The 27,493-nt window shown below is 38.2% G+C and overlaps 1 protein-coding gene across 2 annotated transcripts; it reads right to left on the minus strand.

The window, feature by feature from the left end:
* Positions 1-270: 270 nt before the first annotated feature.
* On the minus strand, positions 271-25,863 carry prelid3a (PRELI domain containing 3A). 2 transcript variants are annotated; one of them, XR_010011295.1, is made up of 8 exons: positions 25,733-25,863; positions 13,322-13,490; positions 9,557-9,646; positions 9,226-9,296; positions 9,009-9,111; positions 5,361-5,462; positions 1,607-1,730; positions 271-1,150 (listed from the first exon to the last, which is right to left on the minus strand). XR_010011295.1 is itself a non-coding variant. In XM_062991944.1 (7 exons), exons 1-6 carry the CDS (start codon positions 25,762-25,764, stop codon positions 5,391-5,393), a joined length of 537 nt encoding a protein of 178 aa, XP_062848014.1. In that variant the 5' UTR covers positions 25,765-25,863; the 3' UTR covers positions 1,322-1,730; positions 5,361-5,390. The 2 variants fall into 2 exon arrangements, 1 of the variants encoding a protein (XP_062848014.1); XM_062991944.1 differs by lacking the exon at positions 271-1,150 and having other exon boundaries at positions 1,322-1,730.
* Positions 25,864-27,493: the final 1,630 nt, after the last annotated feature.

Below are 27,493 nucleotides of genomic sequence, written 5' to 3' on the forward strand. Positions count from 1 at the left end.
AGCGCTGCTGTGTCTGATCCACTCATACCAGCACAACACACACTAACACACCACCACCATGTCAGTGTCACTGCAGTGCTGAGAATGATCCAATACCTAAATAATATCTGCTCTGTAGTGGTCCTGTGGGGGTCCTGACCATTGAAGAACAGCATAAGAGCAAAGCATGCAGAGAAACAGATGGACTACAGTCAGTAATTGTAGACCTAAAAAGTGCTTCTACATGGTAAATAGAGCTGATAAAATGGACAGTGAGTAAAGACACAAGGAGGTGGTTTTAATGTTATGGCTGATCGGTGTAATTGTAATCTAAATAAAATCTGTCCAAAAGTCAGTAAAAATTTAGTACTGTGCATTTGTTTACAGTTTTGAGGGGGTCTGTAGTGCATTTTTGCTGACCCGATCATGCAGTGATAAGGAATGCTTTTACTACACAGTTGCAGCAGAGCTACAGTCATAGGAAATGAGCCAAAAATTGCTGAACAAATTAGTTTTTGGCTGTTGGGGAGCAAATTTGAACATTGGGACGATTCAGACATGGAATAATTTTTTTTTTTTTTTTTTTTTTTCTGGCAGATTTGAACCAGGGTTGTGCAGAGCACTATGCATAACAAGCTTTGCTAAAAGCCACTGCTATATCAAATAGAGCAAAGTTGAGAGTAATCCTCCACCTGAACGTAGGTGGTTTCATTGTAATGGCAATGCATTGGGAAATAATAGGTTTTACACACCATGAATTGGTCATATTGTTTCATTAAAAAAAAAGAAATTATTTGCTGCACAGGTGGCGCAGCAGTAAAACACGATAGCACACCAGAGCTGGGATTTCGAATACATCGTATCGAATCTCAGCTCTGCCATCCGTCTGGGCTGGGCGGCCATGTGAACAACGATTGGCTGTTGTTCAGGGTGGGATGAGCCGGACCAGGGTTCCTCATAACTGGTGCAATTATGACCACTGCTTATCAGGGTGTGGCTCTCCGTACACAACGCTGATCCACATATGAACTCGCCTCGTGCAGGTGAAAAGAAGCAGTCGGTACTATGCATGTGTCGGAGGAGACGTGTCAGTGGCGAAGCTCCTCAGTCGGCAGTGGAGGGTTGTATCGGTAGAGGTGAAGCGTAACGCAATCAGGGTAATTGGCTACGACTAAATTAGAGGAGAAAATTGGGGGAGGGAAAAAAAGTAAAGAAACTATTTGAAGTAAACAAAGATACTTTACCCAAATAATAAATAAATCTCACATGTAACAATATAAAAAACGAGATAAAAACAGTGTTAATAAACTAAAATTTAAATATCACGTTTCAAGTTTTTTTTTTTTTCAAAATAAACACAAAACAAAATTATAATAATAATAATAATAAACAAGGAGTTCACATAATTCCTTCTCACAATATTCATTATTTTTACGATCTCTACAATTCCCGATTGGAGGTAGTCAGAACACTAACAGTACATTTTTCTTCATTTTTAACTGTAATATTTTGTGACGCATCAATGACCCAAACAGTACAAAACGGCTTTGAAAGTGCATTTTTCAGGAGGTTCCACAGGGATGTTTTAAATGCACAGAACTGACCGCTTTAAAAGTCACACACTTACAGGTCAAACACATAAAGTTATGCGAAGTCAGATGGATGAGCTGTGATTCTAGAGTTGGTGATGCTGAGAAGGTGGCTGATCTCTCTCTCTCTCTCTTCTCACTCACTTACACACACACACGGCCCTGAAATTAGAGAGCAAATACAGAACAATTACATCCGGGAATAATTTGATCACATGGACTTAACTGTGATTATACAGTACAACTCAAGGTCTACATTAGTCAGTATCTGAATATCTTCCAGTAGCACTGTGGGAGTGAAGGCTCCACAACTAAGGTGGTACAATCACTAAGTTTTTTTTTCCACCAATTTTCTCCCCTAATCTAGTCGTATCCAACTACCCAGGTTGCATTACACTTTTGCCTCTACCGATACAACCCACCACTGCCGACTGTGGAGCTTCGCGACTGACACACGTCCCCTCCGACACATGAGCAGTAAAGAATGCCTCTTTTCACCTGCACGAGGCGAGTTCATATGGGGATCAGCCTTGTGCACAGAGAGCCACACCCTGATCGGCATTATTCCCCAACTCTGCGCAGGCGCCATCAATCAGCCAGAAGAGGTCGTAATTTCACCAGTTATGAGGAACCCTGGTCCGGCTCATCCCATTCCTGAACAACAGCCAATCGTTGTTCATGTGGCCGCCCAGCCCAGCCGGATGGCAGAGCTGAGATTCTTCTTTTTTTTTTTTTTTATGCATTTTCTCCCCGTTTTCCTCCCGATTTAGCGTACTCAATTTTGTCTTTCGCTGCTGGGAGATACCAGATTGCATCCGAGAAGAGCACATCGCTATACACGCCTCTTCCGCCCTGTGCACAGCCCTCCTCTTCTCGCCCATCCTTACACAGCATATAAAGACCCACCCACCCACACATAGTCCGGCCCCCACCCTGCAGATACGGTGGCCAATTAAGATCTGCTGCAGGCACTGCCAATCATGCCCGCTAGATGGCAGATGGCGCCCAGCCGACCGGTGGCAACACCGAGGTACAAACTGAGGAGTTCAGAAACTCGGTGCTGGTGTGCCAGCAGAATATCCCGCTGTGCCACCTGGGCGCCAAGACATGAACTTCTAAGTATTTATTTAACTTTATTTAAGTCAGATCTAAAGTTGTCAATTGATCACAATTTAAATCTAGGTTTTAAATCGCCATTATGGTACTAAACATGGAGAAATCCAAGAACGATGCAGAGCATCACATCTGAAGCTTCGCATGCAAAACTGCACAAGCAACAAGAACTTTTTTTATAAAGTTTTACAATATCAGGACTGAAGCAGTCAAGATCGATTACTATTAAATAGTAGGGGTGTAACAAATGTAGTGATGTGCATCGTGGACATCTGCGTGATTGCACGTGCGTTCTGTAATTTATTAGTGATGGGTCGGTCGCGAACAATCCGGCTATAAGAGTCGGCTCTTTAAAATGAATGACAGAATCCTGAGCCGATTCGTTTTTTTCCGGGGTTTTTTCCGTTTCCGTGGTGGCGTTAGCAGGAGGGGAGGGGTTACAGACGCACACACACACACACACACAGTGCGCACACGAACAGGAGGGAGTGAGAGAGAGAGCGCGAGAGAGAAAACTTGGAGTTTTACACAGCGCTCAGTGTTCAGTCTACCCACATCTTATACATGTCACTGTGTATTGTAGCAACATCTGTCCTCTCAGAGAGAAACAGGGCAGATCATAACAGAAAGGAGAAACAGGATCAACCCCTCAGAGATGAGCTCCTTGGTTTTTCTGAATGCCAATCTTCACTAAATACTTACAAATACTGTCACCTGGATGCTGCTTTTTGTTTTACACATTTTCATTTATATTTTGTTGAGTGATACTTTGTTGATGTTGTGTTGTTCCATTGTAGATGCAAATTTACAAATAATATACAGAATCAGACCTTTTTGTCTAATTAAGATGGGTCTTTGTTTTTGTATTTTATAATTTATTGTTGTGGCACTCTGTTCCACGTTGAGTATATAAATAAAGCCATTTAAATAAACATTTAATACAATGTTGTTGTTTTTTACATTAGTAATTTATTTTACATGTAATTTGTTAATAAATTAGTTCAAGCAACAAAAAAATCTGTTTAAGGACTCAGCTCAGCTCAATGAGCTTGTTTGATTACTTTGATTTTCAATTTAAGATGGCAATAAGTAACTTAAATTTGGTAAACCTGTTAGGTTACAGTAAAGTACTCTGTTCTTGGTAATTACCTTTAATTGCAGGGGACTGAAGTTTTTTTTTGTTTAAAAATTGTACAAGAAAATGTGAATTGTTTTGCACTGTTTACACTTAAAAAAAATCGTGAGAAAATCGAATCGTGAGCTCAGAATCGTGAATCGAATCGTGAGCTCAGAATCGTGAATCGAATCGTGAGCAGAGTGTATCGTTACACCCCTATTAAATAGTGAAATAATGCTGATGTTTTTACTTTGCCTGCTTCTCATTAACAGTAACATTGTCTCTTAAGAACAGCTTATTACAGTGTACAATGTACTGCTTTTTATAAAAATATACAACTAGTATTGCACAGAATTAAGTTCACCCTATTATTCCATCCTCCAGAACAGTCCCAGTTTCTTATGTGACCCTTCGGAAAATTTAATTGCCCACCCCTGAATTAATTCGTCTCTTGTCTTTTAACACCTGACCTGTTGCATCAGGTCTGACCTCTCGCCTTGTTGCTATGGAATCTTGCAGCCTCGTTGTGAGTTTGTACATGAGACTGAACTCCACTGGTGCAGAACGTTCTATACTCTCAATAAATTTTGTGTGCTCTGTTGGCACAGCTGTCTATGACCTGTCACCTCATAAAAAGAAAGTGTGTGGTCTGAAAGGCCAAATGGAATCCCACAACCACCAAAAGGTCTGCCAAGAATTAGAAGCAGCTAGAACACGGGTGACATTTAAAGCAAAGTGTTGAGTTTTGAAAAGAGTAGATAAATTCACTGTGTTAGTAACAGTCTTCTTATTCTGCTGTGTTTTCGCAGCAGCTATTCAAGACTAATGACTGAAATTTGACTGTTCAACAAATATTTGACATTAAATTTAAATGTTTTTGGATTTTAGCTTTTAGAAATGCTTGTTGCAGATGCCATGAAAAGGTGGCAGGATTTATCAGATCATGCTGTTTATACTCAATCAAAGCATATGATTAGTTTATTTAATATAATTTAGTGTAATAAATAGCTGTGTTAGAGCGGGTATAAGAGTGTTGTGTGCTGCCTTTACATATCATTGATAAATAAATCAGACTTAATCTGGTGGACATGATTAAAATCATACAAATCCTGTCTAGTGGTTCAAATTGCCCACCAACTAGTCAGTTTAAAAATTATAGTATTTTACCTATTTAATATGGGGTCCAGGGTTAGAATTCCCAGAAGTGCTATCAGCTGGTTAGGCATCTACATACAAACATGATCGTGATGATTTGGCGCCCTGTCTGGGGTGTATCCATACCTTGCACCCATTGATTTCGGGATTTTGGTTAAACATGAAAATGAAGTAATGGTGGGTCATGGTGGGTCTGGTTTCCCCAGAAACAGTGGGCGCAAGGCAGGAATACACCCCAGGCAAGTGCCAGTCTATCACAGGGCTTCGGCCATCCATTCCTCTCAGACGTGACATGGCCAATCACCTGCTGAGATTGAAACCCAGATCTCAGCGGTAGTGGGCCAGCATAATAAGACTGTTCCACATGCCAAGTATCTACTATAGGACTTATGCAGGTTTATACTTACTTTAATTAAAACTGAAGAGGTTTTGACTGTTCAGCAGACATCACATAATGGCACATTCTCCCGTTCTGAGTTTTTAATGATCCACTCAATCGCATCCCAACCCTACAGAAAACAGACACTGGTGTTAATAAGCTAATACACCGAATTAAGCACTATTGAGCAACTACAGCGTCATGCAACGTACAATAAGCAATTACAGAAGAATTAGAACAATATGTAAAATGCAAGTAAAAATAGACAGCAGTGACAGCACCCATTACAGGGTTATAAACATTATTTATAATTAGATTTAGCCAAAAAAAACAACAAAGTCTATACTACAGTACAATACATTAAACATTGTGTTGATGTACCAGTTTTAATTAGAATAAAGATTTTAAAAACAAATCAATGCATTTTACCCACTCTACCTTATTTAGTATTGAGGTTTTGGCATAAAGTTTTAACCAATAACCAACTGTTTTATGTCGATGGTAGCTTACAGAACATAAGAACATCACATGCATAGTAGCATATCCACAGCTTCATGCTTCATATAATGCTTTATATAATTAAAAAACTGCATTATATATTTTTAATTGTTGGGATTGTTTTGTACATTCAAATTTTATGATCTGGCATATAAAAAAGCATGTGTCATTTGCAGAGGTAGGCAGAGTATCAAAAACCTTTAAACAAAGCACTGTTACGTAAATACAGTAATAAGAATAAAACAATCAAATGCAAATAAAAGACAAACTACTGTAAATAAATGAAAAGAATACATAAGTATGTCCAAATAATAAGTGAATCTTTTAAATCAACATTTAAAGACATCATATATGCTGCCTAAATAGGGTTTGAGATATCAAGGTTGTAAAACCTGTGTAATGTACTGTATGTCCAATGGAATCTCATTAGTAATTCAGTAACATTCATAAAGGTCAGTACCACTTACATGAACACAGAATCCAAAATATAAATAGTAAAAATGTTTTAAACAGTATTTTATAAATAATGCATATCGTAATTAGTTCATAATTATTAACATATTCATATGCTGGCAAATTCAGTTTTGGTTTGTTATATTTGAGCCAAGCTGATGAAATATAAAAATACTTCATTGAATATTATTTCTCAGACATGGGCGAGTCCACAAGTTACAATTTGCTTCAAATTGTACTATTTATGGAAAGCCTGTGAAACAATTTGTGAGATCTGACAGTCCAGAGCTATGCGATTCTGGAAATGCAACAAAAATGATGAGAAACTAATGAACACTGGAAATGGAAAGCTCCTCCATTAAAAAATACCACTTTAATGTCTAGTAAGGTGAATTTTCCATTAGAATACACAATTTTTATTTATTTTTTTTGCAATATACATCTATCAGCCATAACATTATGACCACATCCTTTTTCTACACACATTGTCCATTTAATCAGCTCCACTTACCATATAGAAGCACTTTATAGTTCTACAATTACTGACTGTAGTCTATCTGTTTATATGCATGCTTTGTTAGCTCCCTTTCATGCTGTTCTTCAATGGTCGGGACCCCCACAGGACCACCACAGAGCAGGTATTATTTGGGTGGTGGGTCATTCTCAGCATTGCAGTGACACTAACATGGTGGTGGTGCGTTAGTGTGTGTTGTGCTGGTATGAGTGGATAAGACACAGCAGCGCTGCTGGAGTTTTCAAACACCTCACTGTCACTGCTGGACTGAGAATAGTCCACCAACCAAAAATATATCCAGCCAACGGCACCCTGTGGGCAGCGTCCCGTGACCACTGATGAAGGTCTAGAAGATGACCAACTCAAACAGCAGCAATAGATGAGCGATCGAATAGGGTCCCGACCATTGAAGAACAGCATGAAAGGGGGCTAACAAAGCATGCAGAGAAACAGATGGACTAGTCAGTAATTGTAGAACTACAAAGTGCTTCTATATGGTAAGTGGAGCTGATAAAATGGACAGTGAGTGTAGAAACAAGGAGGTGGTTTTAATGTTATGGCTGATCGGTGTATAGCTACAAAAAAAAAGCACTATCCATATTAAGTAATAATGTGAAAAATGCCTGTTCAGTGAATTCAAAGTTAAACTGCCATGCAAAGCTAGACTTATTTTGTAGCTTAGACTATATTTTATTATGCACATTATTATCATATATATTTTACCACAGGTCTGTTTGTTATAATGCTTAGCGTGTTCATTGTGTACCAAAAACTACATTTACAAAAAAGGACATTTAAGAAAAAGTACCACTCTAATATTAAAGCAGTAAATTCCTCAATTGTAGCAAATTACGTATTGTGTCATTTGAGAACTATTTTGAAGCTTCCCCTTTAAACTCATCATGTGACATGTCGTAGAGGATATTCCAGCGTAATATGTCAAAAACTGACCTACTTGTTTTGTGTGATGCATTCTAGCCATTTCCACTTTATGCATTCAAACCTACTGTATGTAGCCCTAATGGTCCTACAACACAAACAATCATTGTTCTTCACACTTTTTTTCGCCAGTGAAATAGTTCATCAGTTTTTACATGTATTTGATTAATATACGGCTAACACACATCAGCTGATTCATGTATTTCATAGTGATGTGACCGCAAAAATAAATGAGAACTATAATTCCTGCGATTGTTTTGGAGTTTGATCCCATAGCAATAGAATCCGTGCTGAAAACTTTCCCCCTTATGGCCTAGATCTGCACGTCAACAAATCACTCCGTTTGCAGCAGTGTCACCAGCCTTAATGCTCTGAAGACATTGGCTGTTACAGAATGAGTTCATTTTATGTCAAATTAATCCTCCTGCCTGGTAGAAGCTGGCGTGAGGAGCAGAGGAATAAAGACAACACAGTAAGGAAGTGTCGGCCACAGTAAGGAAGGACGTGGCCAGTGGCTTTACGTGTGTCAGAGAAAGTGCATGCTAGCCAACAGCCCACATCAGCCAGCAGTGTGCATAGGGAAATTAAATATATTCTCAGATTGGATCAGTATAAATAGGGAAAAATAGAAAAGGTCAGTATGTGCACACTTCAGTGGAGGAGAATAAGGTTTGATGGTGCTATTTGGTACAGTGCATCAGTTCTTTTAACTGCTAGTATCGCACGTATGGCTGAAAGTGATATTTAATATCTTAATATATGTGCTCCAGTGATCCAGTCCCTGGTTCTGCAATAAGCATTGTCATCTATACAGAGTCATTAGTGTAACCCTACGTACAGACCGGCAGTGACTTCATAGCATTATCATCGCCTGTGGGCGTTTGGTTGCCATGGTTTAACTGACGCCAAGCAAAAAAAAAATGCCATGGTAATACAGTGTACTTATTGTACTTACAGTGTACAGTGTACTTACTGGCTTGAATCTACAGAGCATATTCAAAACCCTTCCATCTTCCATCTTTAGTAGGAACTATTATCTATGAAGCAAAAACGGAGAGTACCAATTCAAGGTGGTGGAGATAATGTGCGTACCACTTTGCTCAATGCTTTATTCCTATGGGTAATCATCACACCACTTTGCTACTAATTTGCATAAAGTTTAACTTTGCTTAACTTTTCACAGACTCCTCCCACTTTATGTTGCTAATGTTTGCTCTGCCTACAGGTACTCGATTGCATTGGGTTTGAGAACAGAATCTGTAGTGTTTGTACCTTTCTTGCATTAGCAGACATACTAACAGCCATCAGTCCCTCAAGGTAACTGCTCAGACTCACTCCTTTCACTCTGATTATCGCCTCCTGGGTTAATATTGTGCTGGATTAAAAAAAATAAATGATGAACACAATGTTGCCATTGGACTAATATTGTATAAAAATTATTTTGCTGTGCTGTAAAAATTAAAATGCAATATTAAAAATAACTACTTACACGTCTGGATTTTCTGGATGTGGTCTGTAAACTAGTCTCTCATCTACAGATACTAAATTAGTAAGGGTTATCTAAAAAAAACCGTAACAAAATTATTATTAATAGCTCACATAAATCTCATCATAGCTTCCTAGTAAAATACTTTAGGAAGGAAATTACTTGTACATCAGGAAAATAATATCAGTGATTTAATTATCCTAAAGCTAAGTATAAAACATGCAGTAAGGTGGTTACAATTTGTTTATAAAATAATCGAATATGTATAGAACAATACTATAAACACACAATAATTCAAACAATTTAAAGATATTCGTTTTAGCTCAATACTCACATTTGTCGAGCAAAGCTCCATTTTCTTCTCATCAGGGTCGACAATGGAATGCTCTTTAACATAAGTTAGGGTACGACTTGTTCCCAAAATCTACAAAAAAGTGAGATGTATTCAGTCATTTTCAGCTGAAGGTTCATGTACATTGTTTCATGTTAACATTTCTTAAAAAAGTAATTTTACCAAATATGAATATGAATGAATGGCTTCATTTGTCCTATAAGTATACACACATAGACATGGAATTATTGTCCAGCTTGTTTGGAAGCTGAGGTCAGAGCTCAGGATCAGACATTGTACGGCACCCCTCAAGCCAAGAGGGTTAAGGGCCTTGCTCAAGCGCCCAACAGCAGTGACTTGGTGGGGCCAGGACTCAAACCAACAACCTTTCAATTGGTAATCAAGAACTCTACCCACTGAGCTACCACTGTCCCCTAAATATGATCATTTGGGTCACTTACACTATATGGTAGAAAACCTTCAAAATATAAGGACGAACCTTCAAAAAGCAAATAAACGTTATGCTTTCAACTGTGGCCACAGTCTGATGAAGGCCATACTCATGTTTGAGGACTCATGTCTGTGATGCTGTGCACAAAGGCAAGGCAACAAATCCATTATTTGATGAGTTTGGTGTGGAAGACATAAGTGGCCTTCTGAGAGCCCCAACAGGTGAAAAGATCAAATATTCTCATAATTTACAATTTATTGTTTTTTTTATTTATTATTATTACTTTGGATTTTTGCCTCAATTAGTTTCAGATAACATAAAGGCTTTTAATTTATTATATAATAAAATAATGTCATTACTTTGAATATCATTACTTCCCTAAATCCTAGAAACCATAGCCGTCTTTCTGTTTCCTAAAAATACTGCAACAATCATTTGAACTATCATCAGCTGGATAAACAGGACTGACAGACTTTTAATAGAATGCCTTCAAACAATAAATTGAGTATGCAATAACAAAGGCACACACGCACCCAGGCAAGCCACAATGTGATCACATGGTCTGTATATTGCCGTTTTGGTAACAGATCTCATTCTTATATAGTCCCTCCACGTCCGTCCTCTTAGATTATTGCCGGGTATATTTTCCTGCTCACACATTTCATATTAACATCCACCCGCAAGTCTACTGGCTTCTACTGGCTTACAGAGCATTATAAAAGCAACAGTGAGCATTTCCAAGCTCAGGCACTGATGTTGGATGAGAAACCCTGGCTTACAGTTCTAATCAGGGATGCTATTTTCTTGTCTATTTACTTGAAGCAACAACCAACACTGTTAGTTATTGATGGTTAACTGTAGTGCTGGGCAGTAGGGTGGTTCATTTGGTATACCGACTTAAATTCCTCGTACAGCATGGATTTTTTATATACTGCCGTACTGTAGCACAGTTAATACAACAGCTGTAGGCTTCAACAGGCAGCAGTGTTAATTTTGACAGCAAATTTTGATTTAGTTTTAGTCATAGTCTTTTGACTAAAATGTAATTTAGTTTTAGTCATAATTTAGTCATCTGAATTGTTTTAGTTTTAGTCTAGTTTTAGTCGACTAATTATCATAAGAATATAGTCGACTAAATCTACAGTCGATTCAGTCGACTAAAATACATGTTTGTTTGTTTGTTTATTAGGATTTTAACGTCATGTTTTTACACATTGGTTACATTCATGACAGGAACGGTAGTTACTCATTACACAAGTTTATTCGATTCTCAAGGTTATATCGAACACAGTCATGGACAAATTTAGTATCTTCAATTCACCTCACTTGCACGTCTTTGGACTGTAGGAGGAAACCGGAGCTCCCGGAGGAAACTCACGCAGACACAAGGAGAACATGCAAACTCCACACAGAAAGGACCCGGACCGCCCCACCTGGAGATCAAACCCAGGACCTTCTTGCTGTGAGGTGACAGTGTTACCCACTTAGCCACCGTGCCGCCCTAAAATAAATATAAAGGGTGTAAAATGTAAATGCTTTTTCATCAGTTCCCTTAAATTATTTAAGTCATTATATACACTTACACAAAATGAAAAATTTTTAACCAGTTATGGAATATTATTAATGTTTGAATGTGCAATACACACAAAACCAGATTTAACTTATTTCAAACAACATCTTTATTTACCTGACCTTGCTTATTGAGCATAACAATAACAAAATATTAATGACCAGTAGGCCTGCTCTGCCTGAAAAATATATGCATTGTTCATAACAAATTGCATATTACATTCTTTATAAAACTTGGTGCCGTAAAAGCAGCAGTGCCATTATGTTGCCATTATACTGCCAGCAGTGCCGGATGTCGTTTCAGATTTGTTGTTTTTACCCGTGATCGTCGCCCCACATGGTTTACACATCGTCTTGTTTTTCACGACGTCAAATGAGAAATGTGTCCATATATCGGCTCTCCTCTTTCTCCCTGTTGACATTGTGGAGTTAACTTAGTTCCATGAGTAACGACAGTTCACAGGCTAGTCTGGTCTTCCCGGGTTTAGATCAAATTTGTGCGTGTGGTCTTACCACGGTACTGCAAAAGAGATTAGTACTGATTGGATGGCTACCCGGCTTGTCCCGCCTCTCCACAAAACTAAATCAGTTCTGATTGGATGTCGTCCCTGCCAAACATTTTCGTCTCGTTTTTATTCGTTGACGAAAGTGTCGATTAATTTCCTCATAGTTTTTATCCTTTTATGTAGTTTTTATTTAGTTATCGTCTCGTTACGTTATACCAACAACACCGAAGCAAGCTGGAAGTGTAGATATATAAAGTCATCCAATTTTCTACAACAGACCTGTGATCAAGTTGTACAGTGGAGTCATACATCAGTTACAGTATAACGGTATAACTGCACGTCATCAGTGGTGACTGGATACTGCAAACGTCGTTTTATTTGTTAAAGGAAGAGCTAATGGTAATTGTACAATAGTTAAATATTAAATTAATAATAAACATTGCATATACAGTGGGGTCAAAATGTATTTAGTCAGCCACTGATTGTGCAAGTTCTCCTACTTAGAAAGATGAGAGAGTTCTGTAATTTTCATCATAGGTCTCACCAACTATGAGAGACAAAATGAGAAAAAAAAATCCAGGAAATCACATTGTAGGATTTTTAAAGAATTTATTTGTAAATTATGGTGGAAAATAAGTTTTGACCTCTGTCATTGCCAACAAAGGTTATGTTACAAAGTATTGAGTTGAACTTTTGTTATTGACCAAATACTTATTTTCCACCATAATTTACAAATAAATTATTTAAAAATCCTACAATGTGGTTTCCTGGATTTTTTTTTCTCATTTTGTCTCTCATAGTTGAAGTGTACCTATGATGAAAATTACAGAACTCTCTCATCTTTCTAAGTAGGAGAACTTGCACAATCAGTGGCTGACTAAATACTTTTTGGCCCCACTGTATTTCACCTGTTTCACATGTACCGATTCCATCATATATTGTGTCACTTTGTGGGGCCAAGCAAACCTTACAGTAATCAAAACCTTCATTATATACATGGTGAAATGAAAATGTTTATATATTCTATGTATGTAAGAGTCCCAGTCATACAAAAATAAAACATACTGTGATATACCGTGAAACTGTCAGAATCTTAAAAAAATACCGTGATACAAACTTTCGGTCATACCGCCCAGCCCTAGTTAACTGTTAAAATATAAAAACAGGCTTTTACAGACCTCAGTAATTAGCGGGGTGTCCACATACTTTGCAGCCATATAGTGTTTTCCTGAAAATACTCACCGCTCGGACCACACTCGGCAGGCCCCACTCGGTGCTCAGGAGACGATGACTGTGAAGGCGACCGTGCTTGTCCATGTTTCTATCCAGAACGTCCACTCCTACCACGCTGGGGTTCATGGGGTTGGGGTATTTTCTCATTGCCGCTTTGATTACTGTTTCCCAGGGGTAGCTGAGAGATAAAAAGAGAGAGAGATTTCTGTTTAGAGTTTTGGTTTGTTTAAGTTAGCTACAACACTTCAACAAATGTTTTACTGCTCGTAATACATAGTACAGCTTGTATTATGGTGCTAAAAATAAATTATTTCTGCAACAGTTCTTTTTATATGTGAGTAAATTATGAATCTTTTACAAATGTGTGTTTTTTTTTCTCTGAATTTTTGCTGGATCAACAATATACAGGAAAAAATTACTTTTTACTTTGTGGCACCCAATAAAAAGTACATTAAACAGTGGTCTCTTGCCAAAACCCAAACTGTCACTCAGTTCTGCACAGTCTGTCCAAACTTCTGCTTTTTCTCCATCCACATGATCAGCAATAAACTTCCATCCAGCTTTAATGTGCATACTTTGAAGCAGAGGCTTTTCTTCACAGCAGTTGGAAAGTTCATATTTGTTATATTTTCTAATTTCCAGAAAGCATGAGGTGATTGGATTGTGTTTTTCCCCAGTCTTGGCAAGAGAAGATTTTCTTATGTAAATTTTTATTGGTGTAGTCAAACTGATAATTGTACACTTCTATGGTTTCTATGTGCATTTTTTAACAAAACCTACAACATACAGTATGAAACATATGAAATAATTCATAACATAGTTTAAACATAAATAACTTCAAGACAGAAAAAGAACAGACTCAACTGTATACAGTGGTACCTTGAAACTCAATGTCAGTTGGTTCTGGAAGTGGCGCAGAGTTTAAAAGGTGTTGAGTTTTAAAGTATTTTTTTCCATAAAGATGTATAGGAAACCTATTAATGCATTCCATGGTCTTAAGGAACTGCATATATTTTAGGCTAATGTAAAATAATGAGGATGTTTTTGACACTTATACACTGAAAATAACACAAATATAATATAAAAAACACTGAAATACAATTAAAAAAATGTTAAAAATCAATGAAGAATACAATTAAACCGCAATAAAGGCAATAGCGTTTGTGCTAATTGGGCCATTATTTCTTATGGATTGTGGCAGTGCACAAAACTTAACGTGACATTGTACTAAACAACAAGTGAGGATTTTCATTAGTGGAGAAAACTTATGAGCAGTAATAATTAAGAGAGGTTTAGTGTTTCTATGTGGTCTATGATGAAGTCTTACTGCACCGCTCAAGCCAAGCGCTGAACAAAGCCGCTGTTCATTGGTAATTTGAAGTTAGATAAATAATAATAATAATAATAAAAGCTGAACATGTTGAGTTTAAGATAAACGTTGAGTTTAAGGATACAAATTTCTCAATGCAGATTTTGAGTTTAGGGGACGTTGAGTTACAAGGTACCACTGTATTAATGAAATGCCAAAAAATTCATTAGCTAGAATGACATTTCTCATCTGATGTATAAATGAGGAACTAGCAACAAATAGAGCAAACGGGGAAACATAGATGCAGCACTCTTACAAAAAGGCTTTTTTTAGACTTTATTTCATCATCATGATATTTCCTAGAGAACGTGAAAGTGAGCATTTATAAAAACACAGCAATAACATATCAGAAAGAAGTAAACACCTAATAATGTGACTGTGACATTTTACTTTGATGCAAGAAGCAAGTGCCCAACAGGGTTTTTTTCCTTACACTGATACACTTTATGGCTAAAGGTACAGTACTGTGCAAAAGTCTGAGGCCACTAGTTTTGTTGTTTTTAGTAAGCTTCTATTGACCATCCATATTTATTTTTGTGGTTACTTTAGTAAGATACAAGATGCAACCCCAAATCAGTTGGGACAATGCAAATAAAATAAAAATGCAGTGTTTCTTACATTTACTTTAACTTTTATTTGATTGCAGACAGTTTGAACCAAAGATATTTCATGTTTTATCTGCTCAACTTCATTTAATTTGTTAATATACCTCCATTCCTGCATTTCAGGCCTGCAACACATTCCAAAAAGTTGGGACGGGGGCAATTTAGGGCTAGTAATCAGGTGAAAAAACTAAAGTGATGTAATTTTAAACAGGTGATGTCAACAGGTGATTGTAATCATGGTTTGGTACAAAAGCAGCATCCAGAAAAGTCTTTGATGAGCAAAGATGATCAGAGGATCTCCAGTTTGCATGAGAAAATTATTAAAATGTTTAAAAACAATGTACCTTAAATAAAGATTGGAAGGGATTTGCATATTTATCCCTCTTCAGTGCATAATATCATTAAACCATTCAAGGAATCGGTGGGAATTTCAGTACGTAAAGACCAAGGGCTCAAGCTTAAGCTGAACGCCTGTGATCTTCGATCTCTCAGACGCCACTGCATCAAGAACCGCCACTCAACAATAGCTGATATAAACACACGGACAAGAGATTACTTTGGCAATATTTGTCAAGCACTACAATACAGAGTTACATGCACAAATGCCACTTAAAACTTTACTGTGCAAAAAAGAAACCTTATGTTAACCATGTCCAGAAGTGGCATCGACTTCTCTGGGCTCGGAAGCATCTAGGATGGACCATCACACAATGGAAATGTGTATTGTGGTCAGATGAATCAGCATTTCAGGTCTTTTTTGGAAAAAATGATGAAATGTAAATGACGAAAAAGAGCATCCAGACTGTCATGAGCAACAAGTCCAAAAGTCAGGTTCTGTCATGGTATGGGGCTGTGTCAGTGCCCTTGGCAAAAGTCATTAACACTTCTGTGATGGCAGCATTAATGCAGAAAAGTACATCGAGATCTTAGAGCAACATATGCTGCCTTCAAGACGTCATCTTTTCCAGGGACGTCCATGCATTTCTCAACAAGACAATGCAAATCCACATGCTGCACACATTACAAAGACATGGCTGCAGAAGAAGAGGGCTGCCTGCAGTCCTGACCTGTCCCCAATAGAGAATGTGTGGAGATTTTTAAAACGGAAAATGCAACAACGGACCCTGTACTGTTGCACATCTTAAGACATGTTTGCAGGAAGAATGAGACAAAATAAAAGCTGAAACACTAAATCACTTGGTATCCTCAGTGCCAAAACGTCTTTTAAGTGTGGTGAAAAGGAATGGCAACATTACAAAGTGGTAAATGCTTTACTGTCCCAACTTTTTTGGAATGTGTTGCAGGCCTGAAATGCAGGAATGGATGTTTATTAATAAATGAAATGAAAGTTGAGCAGATAAAACATGAAATATCTCAGGTTCATCCTGTCTGCAATCAAATAAAAGTCAAAGTAAATGCAAGAAACTTTATTATTTGCATTTTCCAAATCCAAAGTTTGATACTTAAAACATCTTCTACTAGTGTACGTTAGCTTTTGACCTCAATTGTATATTAATGAAATGCCAAAGATTCCATTAGCTAGAATGACATTTCTCATTTGATGTATAAATGAGGAACTAGCAACGAATAGAGGAAACGGAGAAACAGATGCAGCACTCTTACAAAGACTTTTTTAGACTTTATTTCATCATCATGATATTTCCTAGAGAACGTGAAAGTGAGCATTTATAAAAACACAGCAATAACATATCAGAAAGAAGTAAACACCTAATAATGTGACTGTGACATTTCACTTTGATGCAAGAAGCAAGTGCCCAAAATATCAGGGTAACCCTCCAAGCGCAAAACCAAACATGACGGTGTTTTCTTTACACTTTATGGCTAAAGGTACAGTACTGAGCAAAAGCCTAAGGCCACCACTAGTTTTGTTGTTTTAGTAAGCCTCTAATGACCATCCATAGTTATTTTTTGGTGACTATGGTAAGCTACAAACAGAAAATACAGAAAATCAGTACAGAAAATAGAGAAGTTGGTATGTAGTGTGACCTCTGTTAGCACTAAGCACATCTTGAGCTCTGTTGGGGATCCCACACTGCTTCTATAATATTCAGGTCTGGACAGTCCATAACTGTCAGTGTTTTATTTGCTGTTTTCTAGAAATATGATTTCACTGCATTAGCCCCACCAATTTCTGTGCTGATTAATTATGGAAAATTATGATTTCATGTCTGTCCAATGTTGGTAATCATTGGCAAATGATGTGATTAAAAGTTGGTCTCATACATATTAGCAAGCTTCCAATGACTCATACAACATGTACACCGATCAGCCATAACATTAAAACCACCACATTGTTTCTACACTTACTGTCCATTTTATTATTCTTTAATGGTCAAGACTCTCCCAGGACCACCACAGAGCAGGTATTATTTAGGTGGTGGATCATTCTCAGCACTGCAGTGACAATGACATGGTGGTGGTGTGTTAGTGTGTGTTGTGCTGGTATGAGTGGATAAGACACAGCAATGCTGATGGAGTTTCTCACGGTCACTGCTGGACTGAGAATAGTCCATCAGCCAAAAACATCCAGCCAACAGTACCCCGTGGGCAGCGTCCTGTGACCACTGATGAAGATCTAGATGATGACCAACTCAAACAGCAGCAATAGATGAGCGATCGTCTCTGACTTTACATCTACAAGGTGGACCAACTAGGTAGAAGTGTCTAATAGAGTGGACAGTGAGTGGACACGGTATTTAAAAACTCCAGCAGCACTGCTGTGTCTGATCCACTCATACCGGCACAACACACACTAACACACCACCACCATGTCGGTGTCACTGCAGTGCTGAGAATGATCCACCACCTAAAAAATACCTGCTCTATGGTGGTCCTGTGGGGGTCCTGACCATTGAAGAACAGGGTGAAAGCAGGCTAAAAAAAGGTATGTAGAGAAACAGATGGACTACAGTCAGTAATTGTAGAACTACAAAAGGCTCCTGTGTGGTAAGTGGAGCTGATAAAGATGACATTATTAAGGGTTCCATTTAGGTTTATAGGACCAGGTTCAAATGTAAAGGGATCTCACACTAAATACTTGCCAGTTATTTAATGCTGCATCTTCTCTATTTTCTGTTGGGGTTTTTTTCTAATAAAGAGAGAAATAATTATATATGGTAATATGCCATTTTACACCATTCCTAAAACAACAAATCTAATGGTGGCCTAGCATTTTTGCATGTGGGCCCCCCTCACAATTATTGAGTTCATATAAAAAAATCATATGCTTTCAACTTTTAGCTGAGGCAAGAGTTTGGAGGAGGTCTTCCTGTTCTGGCATGACTGTGCCAATGTGCACAAAGCCAAGTCCTTAAAAACATTGTTTGAAGGGTTTGGTTTGAAGGAGCCTCAATCACATTCAGCATCGTGGGATGAACTGAAATGTTGATTGTGAGCCTGAACATGAGCAAGTAGTTGCTTAATGCCCTGAAATTACAGCTACAAAATAAAGTCAAATCAGAATGAAGCCCTCTGTGAGGGCACAACACAAACACAAAGCTTGATGTAAGGAGCACCAATCTTGGACCCATGAGCAACAGGGCACATAATATCATCTAACTGGTCAACTCTTACAGTATTTCCTACATGTGAATAAAATTATGTTAAACTCTACTATTATGCTACGGGTCAATTTGACCCATTTCCACCTTTGAGTTGTATGAAATAAGGGTTTTTACCTTTTTTTAATTAGAGTACTGAACTTGCTTGTAAAGTTTGGTCACACTGATGTGTTGTCTAAGGTCTGTACAATGTTTGTGTACAAAGATAATGTCTCGGGTCATTTTGACCTGGCTGTTTTAAGTGCATAGATAGTTTCACAGACCTAAAATAAAAACATGTACAGTGTATCACAAAAGTGAGTACACCCCTCACATTTCTGCAAATATTTCATTATATCTTTTCATGGGACAACACTATAGACATGAAACTTGGATATAACTTAGAGTAGTCAGTGTACAGCTTGTATAGCAGTGTAGATTTATTGTCTTCTGAAAATAACTCAACACACAGCCATTAATGTCTAAATAGCTGGCAACATAAGTGAGTACACCCCACAGTGAACATGTCCAAATTGTGCCCAAATGTGTCGTTGTCCCTCCCTGGTGTCATGTGTCAAGGTCCCAGGTGTAAATGGGGAGCAGGGCTGTTAAATTTGGTGTTTTGGGTACAATTCTCTCATACTGGCCACTGGATATTCAACATGGCACCTCATGGCAAAGAACTCTCTGAGGATGTGAGAAATAGAATTGTTACTCTCCACAAAGATGGCCTGGGCTATAAGAAGAATGCTAACACCCTGAAACTGAGCTACAGCATGGTGGCCAAGGTCATACAGCGGTTTTCCAGGACAGGTTCCACTCGGAACAGGCTTCGCCAGTGTCGACCAAAGAAGTCGAGTCCATGTGTTCGGTGTCATATCCAGAGATTGGCTTTAAAAAATAGACACATGAGTGCTGCCAGCATTGCTGCAGAGGTTGAAGACGTGGGAGGTCAGCCTGTCAGTGCTCAGACCATACGCCGCACACTGCATCAACTCGGTCTGCATGGTCGTCATCCCAGAAGGAAGCTGACGCACAAGAAAGCCCGCAAACAGTTTGCTGAAGACAAGCAGTACAAGAACATGGATTACTGGAATGCCCTGTGGTCTGACGAGACCAAGATAAACTTGTTTGGCTCAGATGGTGTCCAGCATGTGTGGCGGCGCCCTGGTGAGAAGTACCAAGACAACTGTATCTTGCCTACAGTCAAGCATGGTGGTGGTAGCATCATGGTCTTGGGCTGCATGAGTGTTGCTGGCACTGGGGAGCTGCAGTTCATTGAGGGAAACATGAATTCCAACATGTACTGTGACATTCTGAAACAGAGCATGATCCCCTCCCTTCAAAAACTGGGCCTCATGGCAGTTTTCCAACAGGATAACGACCCCAAACACAACCTCCAAGATGACAACTGCCTTGCTGAGGAAGCTGAAGGTAAAGGTGATGGACTAAACCCAATTGAGCACCTGTGGCGCATCCTCAAGTGGAAGGTAGAGGAGTTCAAGGTGTCTAACATCCACCAGCTCCGTGATGTCATCATGGAGGAGTGGAAGAGGATTCCAGTAGCAACCTGTGCAGCTCTGGTGAATTCCATGCCCAGGAGGGTTAAGGCAGTGCTGGATAATAATGGTGGTCACACAAAATATTGACACTTTGGGCACAATTTGGACATGTTCACTGTGGGGTGTACTCACTTATGTTGCCAGCTATTTAGACATTAATGGCTGTGTGTTGAGTTATTTTCAGAAGACAGTAAATCTACACTGCTATACAAGTTGTACACTGACTACTCTAAGTTATATCCAAGTTTCATGTCTATAGTGTTGTCCCATGAAAATATATAATGAAATATTTGCAGAAATGTGAGGGGTGTACTCACTTTTGTGATACACTGTATTTGATGTATACTGATGTTATGACTGGTTCTGATTGCCCTAAACGGGTAAAAAGGAGCTTCCACACAGTTCTTCTCAGTTCTGCAGCAGGCATTATCTGACACAGAATATGGAATATTCAAGTCTACACAGGAAAGCTATGTGGAGGAGCATCTGAAGAGAACCAGATAAGGGTAGTGCTGGATATGAGCAGAGGTATACAGGGTCATAACACAACATGTGAGAACTTCTTCACAATCTACCACCTGACCATGTTAGGAACAATAAAAAAACAAGCCATAATTTCAGAGTGAGCTTGTAGATGCAAGGTTCTTTCAAGATGCAGCTCTGAGTGCAAAAAAAGACATCAAGTCACTAATTATTCTGCACTCTAATGTCACTAAAGGAGGAGTTGACAACCTGGACAAAGTCACATTGGCATATAGTTGCCAGCGCATGATTGCACATTGGCCTGATTTCTGATTTTCTGATACATGTAGATTCATCTCACAAACCTATATAATTTGGACTGAAATCAATGGAATGAGGGCAAATTGCAAATTGACGTTGGATTTTTCTGGAGGAGCTTGTCAAAGCACTCATCAGTCTCAAGATCCAAAGGCAAACCCGGCCACCTCAATCTTTGGCATCTGCAGCCATTTTCCAGAAAATTCAAGCTGGTGTATCAACACATACAGCCAATCAGCAAACAATGAATCCAGTGGGCACAGGTGAATGCAAGATAGTAAAACTAGCAGCAAAAGTGTCCGGTGCAGGAAATACATCTGCAGAAAACACACTTACAAGTGAGGGGATTGTTTGACAAAAAATGTAAGTCTATGTTACCATGTCACTATGTAATTAACAGTATTTTCACAATGCTACAGTTTATTGTTTAATAAATAATAACTAAATAAATAGTTTAAAAATAGTTTCTCATAGTTTATCTTTCTGAATTTGATAATTCTTAATAATGTTTTACAGTTGACCTCTTGCATGGTTTTAAGTGTATTTGAACTGTATGGGTCAATCTGACCCGTAACATTATGGGTGTAATTTTTTTCAAATATAATAGGAGGGTTAAGAAAGCCAAAACTGCCAGCACATGGAGACCATTATGTCCAATGATTATGACAGATGAACGCATACCAGCTAGCAAACATGACACAGGACCAGCATGGTGTAAACACTCTCACCTTATAATGAAAATGCACCCATACAGGTGCCCAGGTGGCGCAGCGGGATATTCCGCTATCACACCAGCACTGAGTTTCTGAACTCCTCGGTTCGAAACTCGGTGTTGCCACCGGTCGGCTGGGCGCCATCTGGTGGGCATAATTGACAGTGCCTGCAGCAGATACTAATTGGCCACTGTATCTGCAGGGTGGGGGCCGGACTATGTGTGGGTGGGTGGTTGGGTCTTAACACGCTGTGTAAGGACCCTGATTGGCAGAAGAGATGCCTGTGCAGAATGCAGGGGCGAAAAGAGGAGGGCTGTGCACGTGTCGGAAGAGGCGTGTACAGCAACGTGCTCTCCTCAGATGCAATCTGGTATCTCTCAGCAGCGGAAGACAAAAATTGAGTGCGCTAAATCGAGAGGAAAATGGGGAGAAAATGCATTAAAAAAAAAATAAAAAATAAAAAATAAATAAATAAATAAAAATAAAAATACAAATAAAAATGCACGCATACACAGTAAGGTGATTCTCCTTTTTTGCCAATTAATTAATCATCAGATTTAAAATTCATTAAACATTTATGAGGTGTTCTCGAGCACAGACTTTCTCCACCTATTCCTCAAAGAACTGAAAGACTTGAGATTCTTCTACAAGAATGCTCCAGCTTGCTACAACCCCTGGCAAAAATTATGGAATCACCACTCTTGGAAGATGTTCTTTCAATTGTTTAATTTTGTAGAAAAAAAAGAAATCACAGACATGCCACAAAACTATCATTTCTCAAACTGCCAACCCTCTGGCATTAAGAAACAATAAAAAAAGAAACAAATATAATAGTTGTGGTCAGTCACAATTGCTTTTTTTTAGATCAAGTAGAGGAAAAAAATATGGAATCACTCAAATCTGAGGAAAAAATTATGGAATCATTAGAAAACACTGCACCATTATTACTTTGTTGCACCACCTCTGGCTTTTATAATGGTTTAAACTCTCTGAGGCATGGAGTTAACTAATGACAAACAGTATTCTTCATCAATCTGCCTTCAACTGTCTCTTGCTGTTGCCAGATCAGCTTTGCAGGTTGGAACCTTGTCATTGACCATTTTCTTCAATTTCCACCAGAGATTTTCAAATGGATTGAGATCCGGACTATTTGCAGGCCATGCCATTGACATTATATGTTTTCTTGAAGGAAAGTTTTCACGTCCTTTGCCCTATGGCAAGATGCATTATCATCTTGAAAAATGAAGTCATCATCACCAAACATCCTTTCAACTGATGGAATAAGAAAAGCGTCCAAAATTTCAATGTGGACTTTGGCATTTATTGAAGACCATCTCCCCTGTGCCTTTACCCGACATGCAGGCCCATATCTTCAACAACTGTGGAAATTAACATGTTTTCTTTAGGCAGTTATCTTCATAAATTTCATTGGACAGACACCAAACAAAAGTTCCAGCATCATCACCTTGCCCAATGCAGATTCGCGATTCATCACTGAAGATCACTTTTATCCAGTCACCCACAGTCCACGATTGCTTTTCTTTAGACTACTTTAACCTTGTTCTTTTCTTTTTAGGTGTTAATGGTGGCTTTTGTTTGGCTTTTCTGTATGTAAATCCCATTTCTTTTAGGTGATTTCTTACAGTTCAGTCACAGACATTGACTCCACTTTCCGGCCACTTGTTTCTCATTTGTTTTGTTGTGCATTTTCTGTTTTCAAGACATATTGCTTTAAGTTTTCTATCTTGATGCTTTGATGTCTTACTTGGTCTACCAGTATGCTTCCCTTTTACAACCTTCCCATTTTGTTTGTACTTGGTCCAGATTTTAAACACAGCTTACTGGGAACAACCAACATCTTTTGCGACATTCCACAATGATTTATCTTCTTGAAGGAGTTTTATAATCCTCTCATTTGTTTCAACTGACATATCTTGTGTTGGAACCATGATTCATGACAATCTGCTTTGTGCAACAGCTCTCCGAGGTGTAAGCACTCTTTTTAAACTGAAGAATAATTAGCAAATCTAATCTGCTGCAGATGTTTTGTTTTTAAACTGCAAATTACAGAGTGATTCCATAATTTTTTCCTCAGATTTGAGTGATTCCATATTTTTTTCCTCTACTTGATCTAAAAAAAGCAATTGTGACTGACCACAACTATTATATTTGTTTCTTTTTTTTATTGTTTCTTAATGCCAGAAGGTTGACATTTTGAAAAATGATAGTTTTGTGGCATGTCTGTGATTTATTTTTTTTCTACAAAATTAAACAATTGACAGAACATCTTCCAAGAGTGGTGATTCCATAATTTTTGCCAGGGGTTGTACAACATAACATTCTAAACTTGTATGACAGCATACAAGAAGACTGAGGCATTTCTGGAGAAGTGTGTAGTCCTTCTCAGATCGTTTGTATTAATATAATGTTAAATGTTTCTAATAGGTTTCTTAGCGTCCTTGAGCTTGGTTAAAGGCACTATATAAGTGTAACCTATTATTATTATTATTATTATTATTATTAATAATATTTTATCCATTAACTGAATATCTCGTAAAAACTTTGTGGACCCAAGTGGTGCTCATCCACTATATAGCCAAAAGTAAGTAGACACCCCTTCTAATGAGTGACAGGCGTTTCACCCAAACCAACTGCTAACAAGTGTATCAAATCAATTATACAAAAATATATAAAAGAATTTCCTAATGCTTTAAATTTCTGTCCCTGCAAGACACAGAGCAAGATCAATAGACATGCTCAATAGACAAGAGCAACCATATACACAACCTTTGGCCTACAAAAAGTCCTTACCACCCCCCCACCCCACCCCACCCCACAGTATGCCAGTAGGCAAAAATAGAATTTATGGATGGAAAGCAAGGAGGAAATTACTGCCAACCAAAATAAACATTAATACTAATATTGGCTAAAACACCTGGATGACCCTCAAGGGTTTTGGGAAAATGTTTTACTGAATGGCAAATCAAAGCTTATAAAAAACATATTTCATATTTTATCTAACATTTACATTTACGTCATTTAGCAGACGCCTTTATCCAAAGCAACTTACAGTAATGTGACAGTATACAGTCTGAGCAATTGAAGGTTAAGCGCCTTGCTTAAGGGACCAACAGTGACAACCTGGTAGTGGTGGGGCTTAAACCAGCGACCTTCTGATTACTAGTCCAGTACCTTAATCACTAGGCTAGGACTTGCCTCAAACAAAAAGCAAATGAAGCATTTTTCATAATACTGAGATTATACTAAAAGTATAAGGGCAAAGGGGTATCGTAAAGCGGTTATGCTTTATCTCTACGTGGAGCACTGGCTGTTTTCGAGTAAAGAATAAATGTCATTTTCTTTAAAGAAATTCTTGTTGATAGGGTAAGGTAATCTGTCTGTGAGATGACACTGAGGCTTATGAAGTAATACAATGATCTAAAATACAAAAGTAATTTTACATAATAACTTTTGGAGAAACAAGGGACATAATTGAAGTTTTAAAGTGGCCTTTAAATAAATAAATAGTTAATACAAATGTGTTGAATATTACTTTCTGAAAAACTGTAATCTGAAACATGTCATTGTAACAAATAGGCAATGACAAAGGACATCTGAAGAGTACAATTCGGTTTGTACCACTGTGTTAATATTTCTTTATGATCAAGTCTACATGTGTTACACAGTGCTACGATTATTTTCTGTATTTACTATTACTGTACACAACACCCCACAAATTAAATGATTTTTATAAGAAAATGATCCGCAAGCCATGTTCATTCATCTATGCTGCATAGATCATGATCGTTTCCGGCCTTACTGCAGCTCTACCTGAATATATGCTCCGTGCTCCAGATCTTCATTTCTGCAACGTGATCACAGATCCCGCAAAAAGAGAATCGATCAGACTACAAACACAAAATAAGATTTATATTTCTGTAGCTCTGCTCAGCTAATAACAGCATCTTCTTCTTTGTGTAACACGGAACCTCGCCGTCATCGTCACGCCGGCTAACAGCTACATGCTCTCCGTCCACACTCGAGGCTTCCTTGTGAATATCAAGCATGCGTCAAATATGCGCAGCGCACACCAACTAAGGCACCGCAATGTTTTCAATAACGCAGCTTTTGACAATATTAGCATTTTAATGTACAATCTTACTATATTCTTACTATATTCTTGCTGTACATAACACGGTTACTTATAAAATAAATTCATACGCCTCAAATAAAACGTCAGTGTATCATAAAGAGACCTGAAATACATTTTTAGACCAAGTACAATGGTTTATCAAACCAAAATCTTCAACCCATGAAAACAAGAAAGTGGTCACAATGTACATAGTTACAGTTCTGACATTTGCAACGTATTAATGTAGTTAAAAAGTCTAAATAAAACCCTTTTAGTGGTTGTAACAATGTTGCCAATGCGCTGCAATGTAATTTAAGTAATTAAGTAACTGTTTTGCAACACAGCAGTCTGCTTCTTTAGCACACTGTAAAATCCTTATTATTCGGTAATTCTATCATTTTGATTTTGATTTTTTTTACCATTTGTCATTCAAGTTAAGAATGAAGTAAAGTACAATTTTTGTCTTGTCAGTATTTATTTATTTATTAGGATTTTAACGTCATGTTTTACACTCTTTGGTTACATTCATGACAGGAACGGCAGTTACTCATTACACAAGGTTCATCAGTTCACAAGGTTATATCAAACACAGTCATGGACAATTTTGTATTTCCAATTCACCTCACTTGCATGTCTTTGGACTGTGGGAGGAAACCGGAGCTACCCCTTTTCCACCAAAAAAAACGTGGTTCTTGAACCGGTTCTGTTCAGGTTTCTCTGAACCTTGGTGTTCTGTAGAGAACCGACGCGCGTTTCCACCAGTTTTTGAGAACCAAGCAGCGTCATCATCGGTGGGCGTTACTTAACGAAATTTAAGAGAAGTAATAACATGGAGGAGTGTGTGGATTATGTGCGAGCATTTGTGCTGCTGTTACAGATGTTTGTTTTTATGTAAAAAGCATCGATCTAACTATCGGTGATAAGAAGACGTGACTTGTTTGTCTCAGTTGTTGTTTTCTTTAGTTTATTGACGTGAGAGGAGTTTTGCGCTTCGCTCTCACCGCGACTCTCGGCGCAAATAGCCGATTTGCTCAGCGCTTAGCTTGAGCGGTGAAACATCATTAAAGTTCCACAACATGAACATTAATCTGTGTGAAATAAACATCAAATCCACTCTAAAATACCACATGTATCTGTGTTTAGCTGGATTTACTTCACGTGTGTTTATGCAGCTCGGGGAGTTGAAAAAGCTTCATGCTTTATTTTTCACGTTAAGCGTTTTTCGTTCTGTCCGGGTCACTTTTATCTCATAATATCACACAATTCATCTTTTTAAAGGCGCTTTGAAAATAGAAGCGGCAAACTGGTTCAAAATGTAATCAGGTGAAGTTTAAAAGATAAAAATGCAGCATTAAGCTCCATACGAGACTCCAGCGGACGGCATTGTTGCTAACGCGCTATGCTGTACAACATGACACGCCCACTGACGGACGTCACGGTTCGGGCTGAAAAACCAAGTA

This window comes from Trichomycterus rosablanca, chromosome 3 (genome assembly GCF_030014385.1).
Source record: "Trichomycterus rosablanca isolate fTriRos1 chromosome 3, fTriRos1.hap1, whole genome shotgun sequence".
In the NCBI taxonomy this organism is placed as follows: Eukaryota; Metazoa; Chordata; class Actinopteri; order Siluriformes; family Trichomycteridae; genus Trichomycterus; species Trichomycterus rosablanca.

Coding starts and splice junctions, on each gene's coding strand:
- prelid3a (XM_062991944.1), bottom strand. CDS start 25,764: ATGAAGATCTGGAGCACGGAGCATATATTCAG. Junction 13,491..25,732: donor AGCACGGAGCATATATTCAG/GTAGAGCTGCAG, acceptor TTTATCTCTCAG/CTACCCCTGGGAAACAGTAA. Junction 9,297..9,556: donor TGGAGCTTTGCTCGACAAAT/GTGAGTATTGAG, acceptor GGTTTTTTTTAG/ATAACCCTTACTAATTTAGT.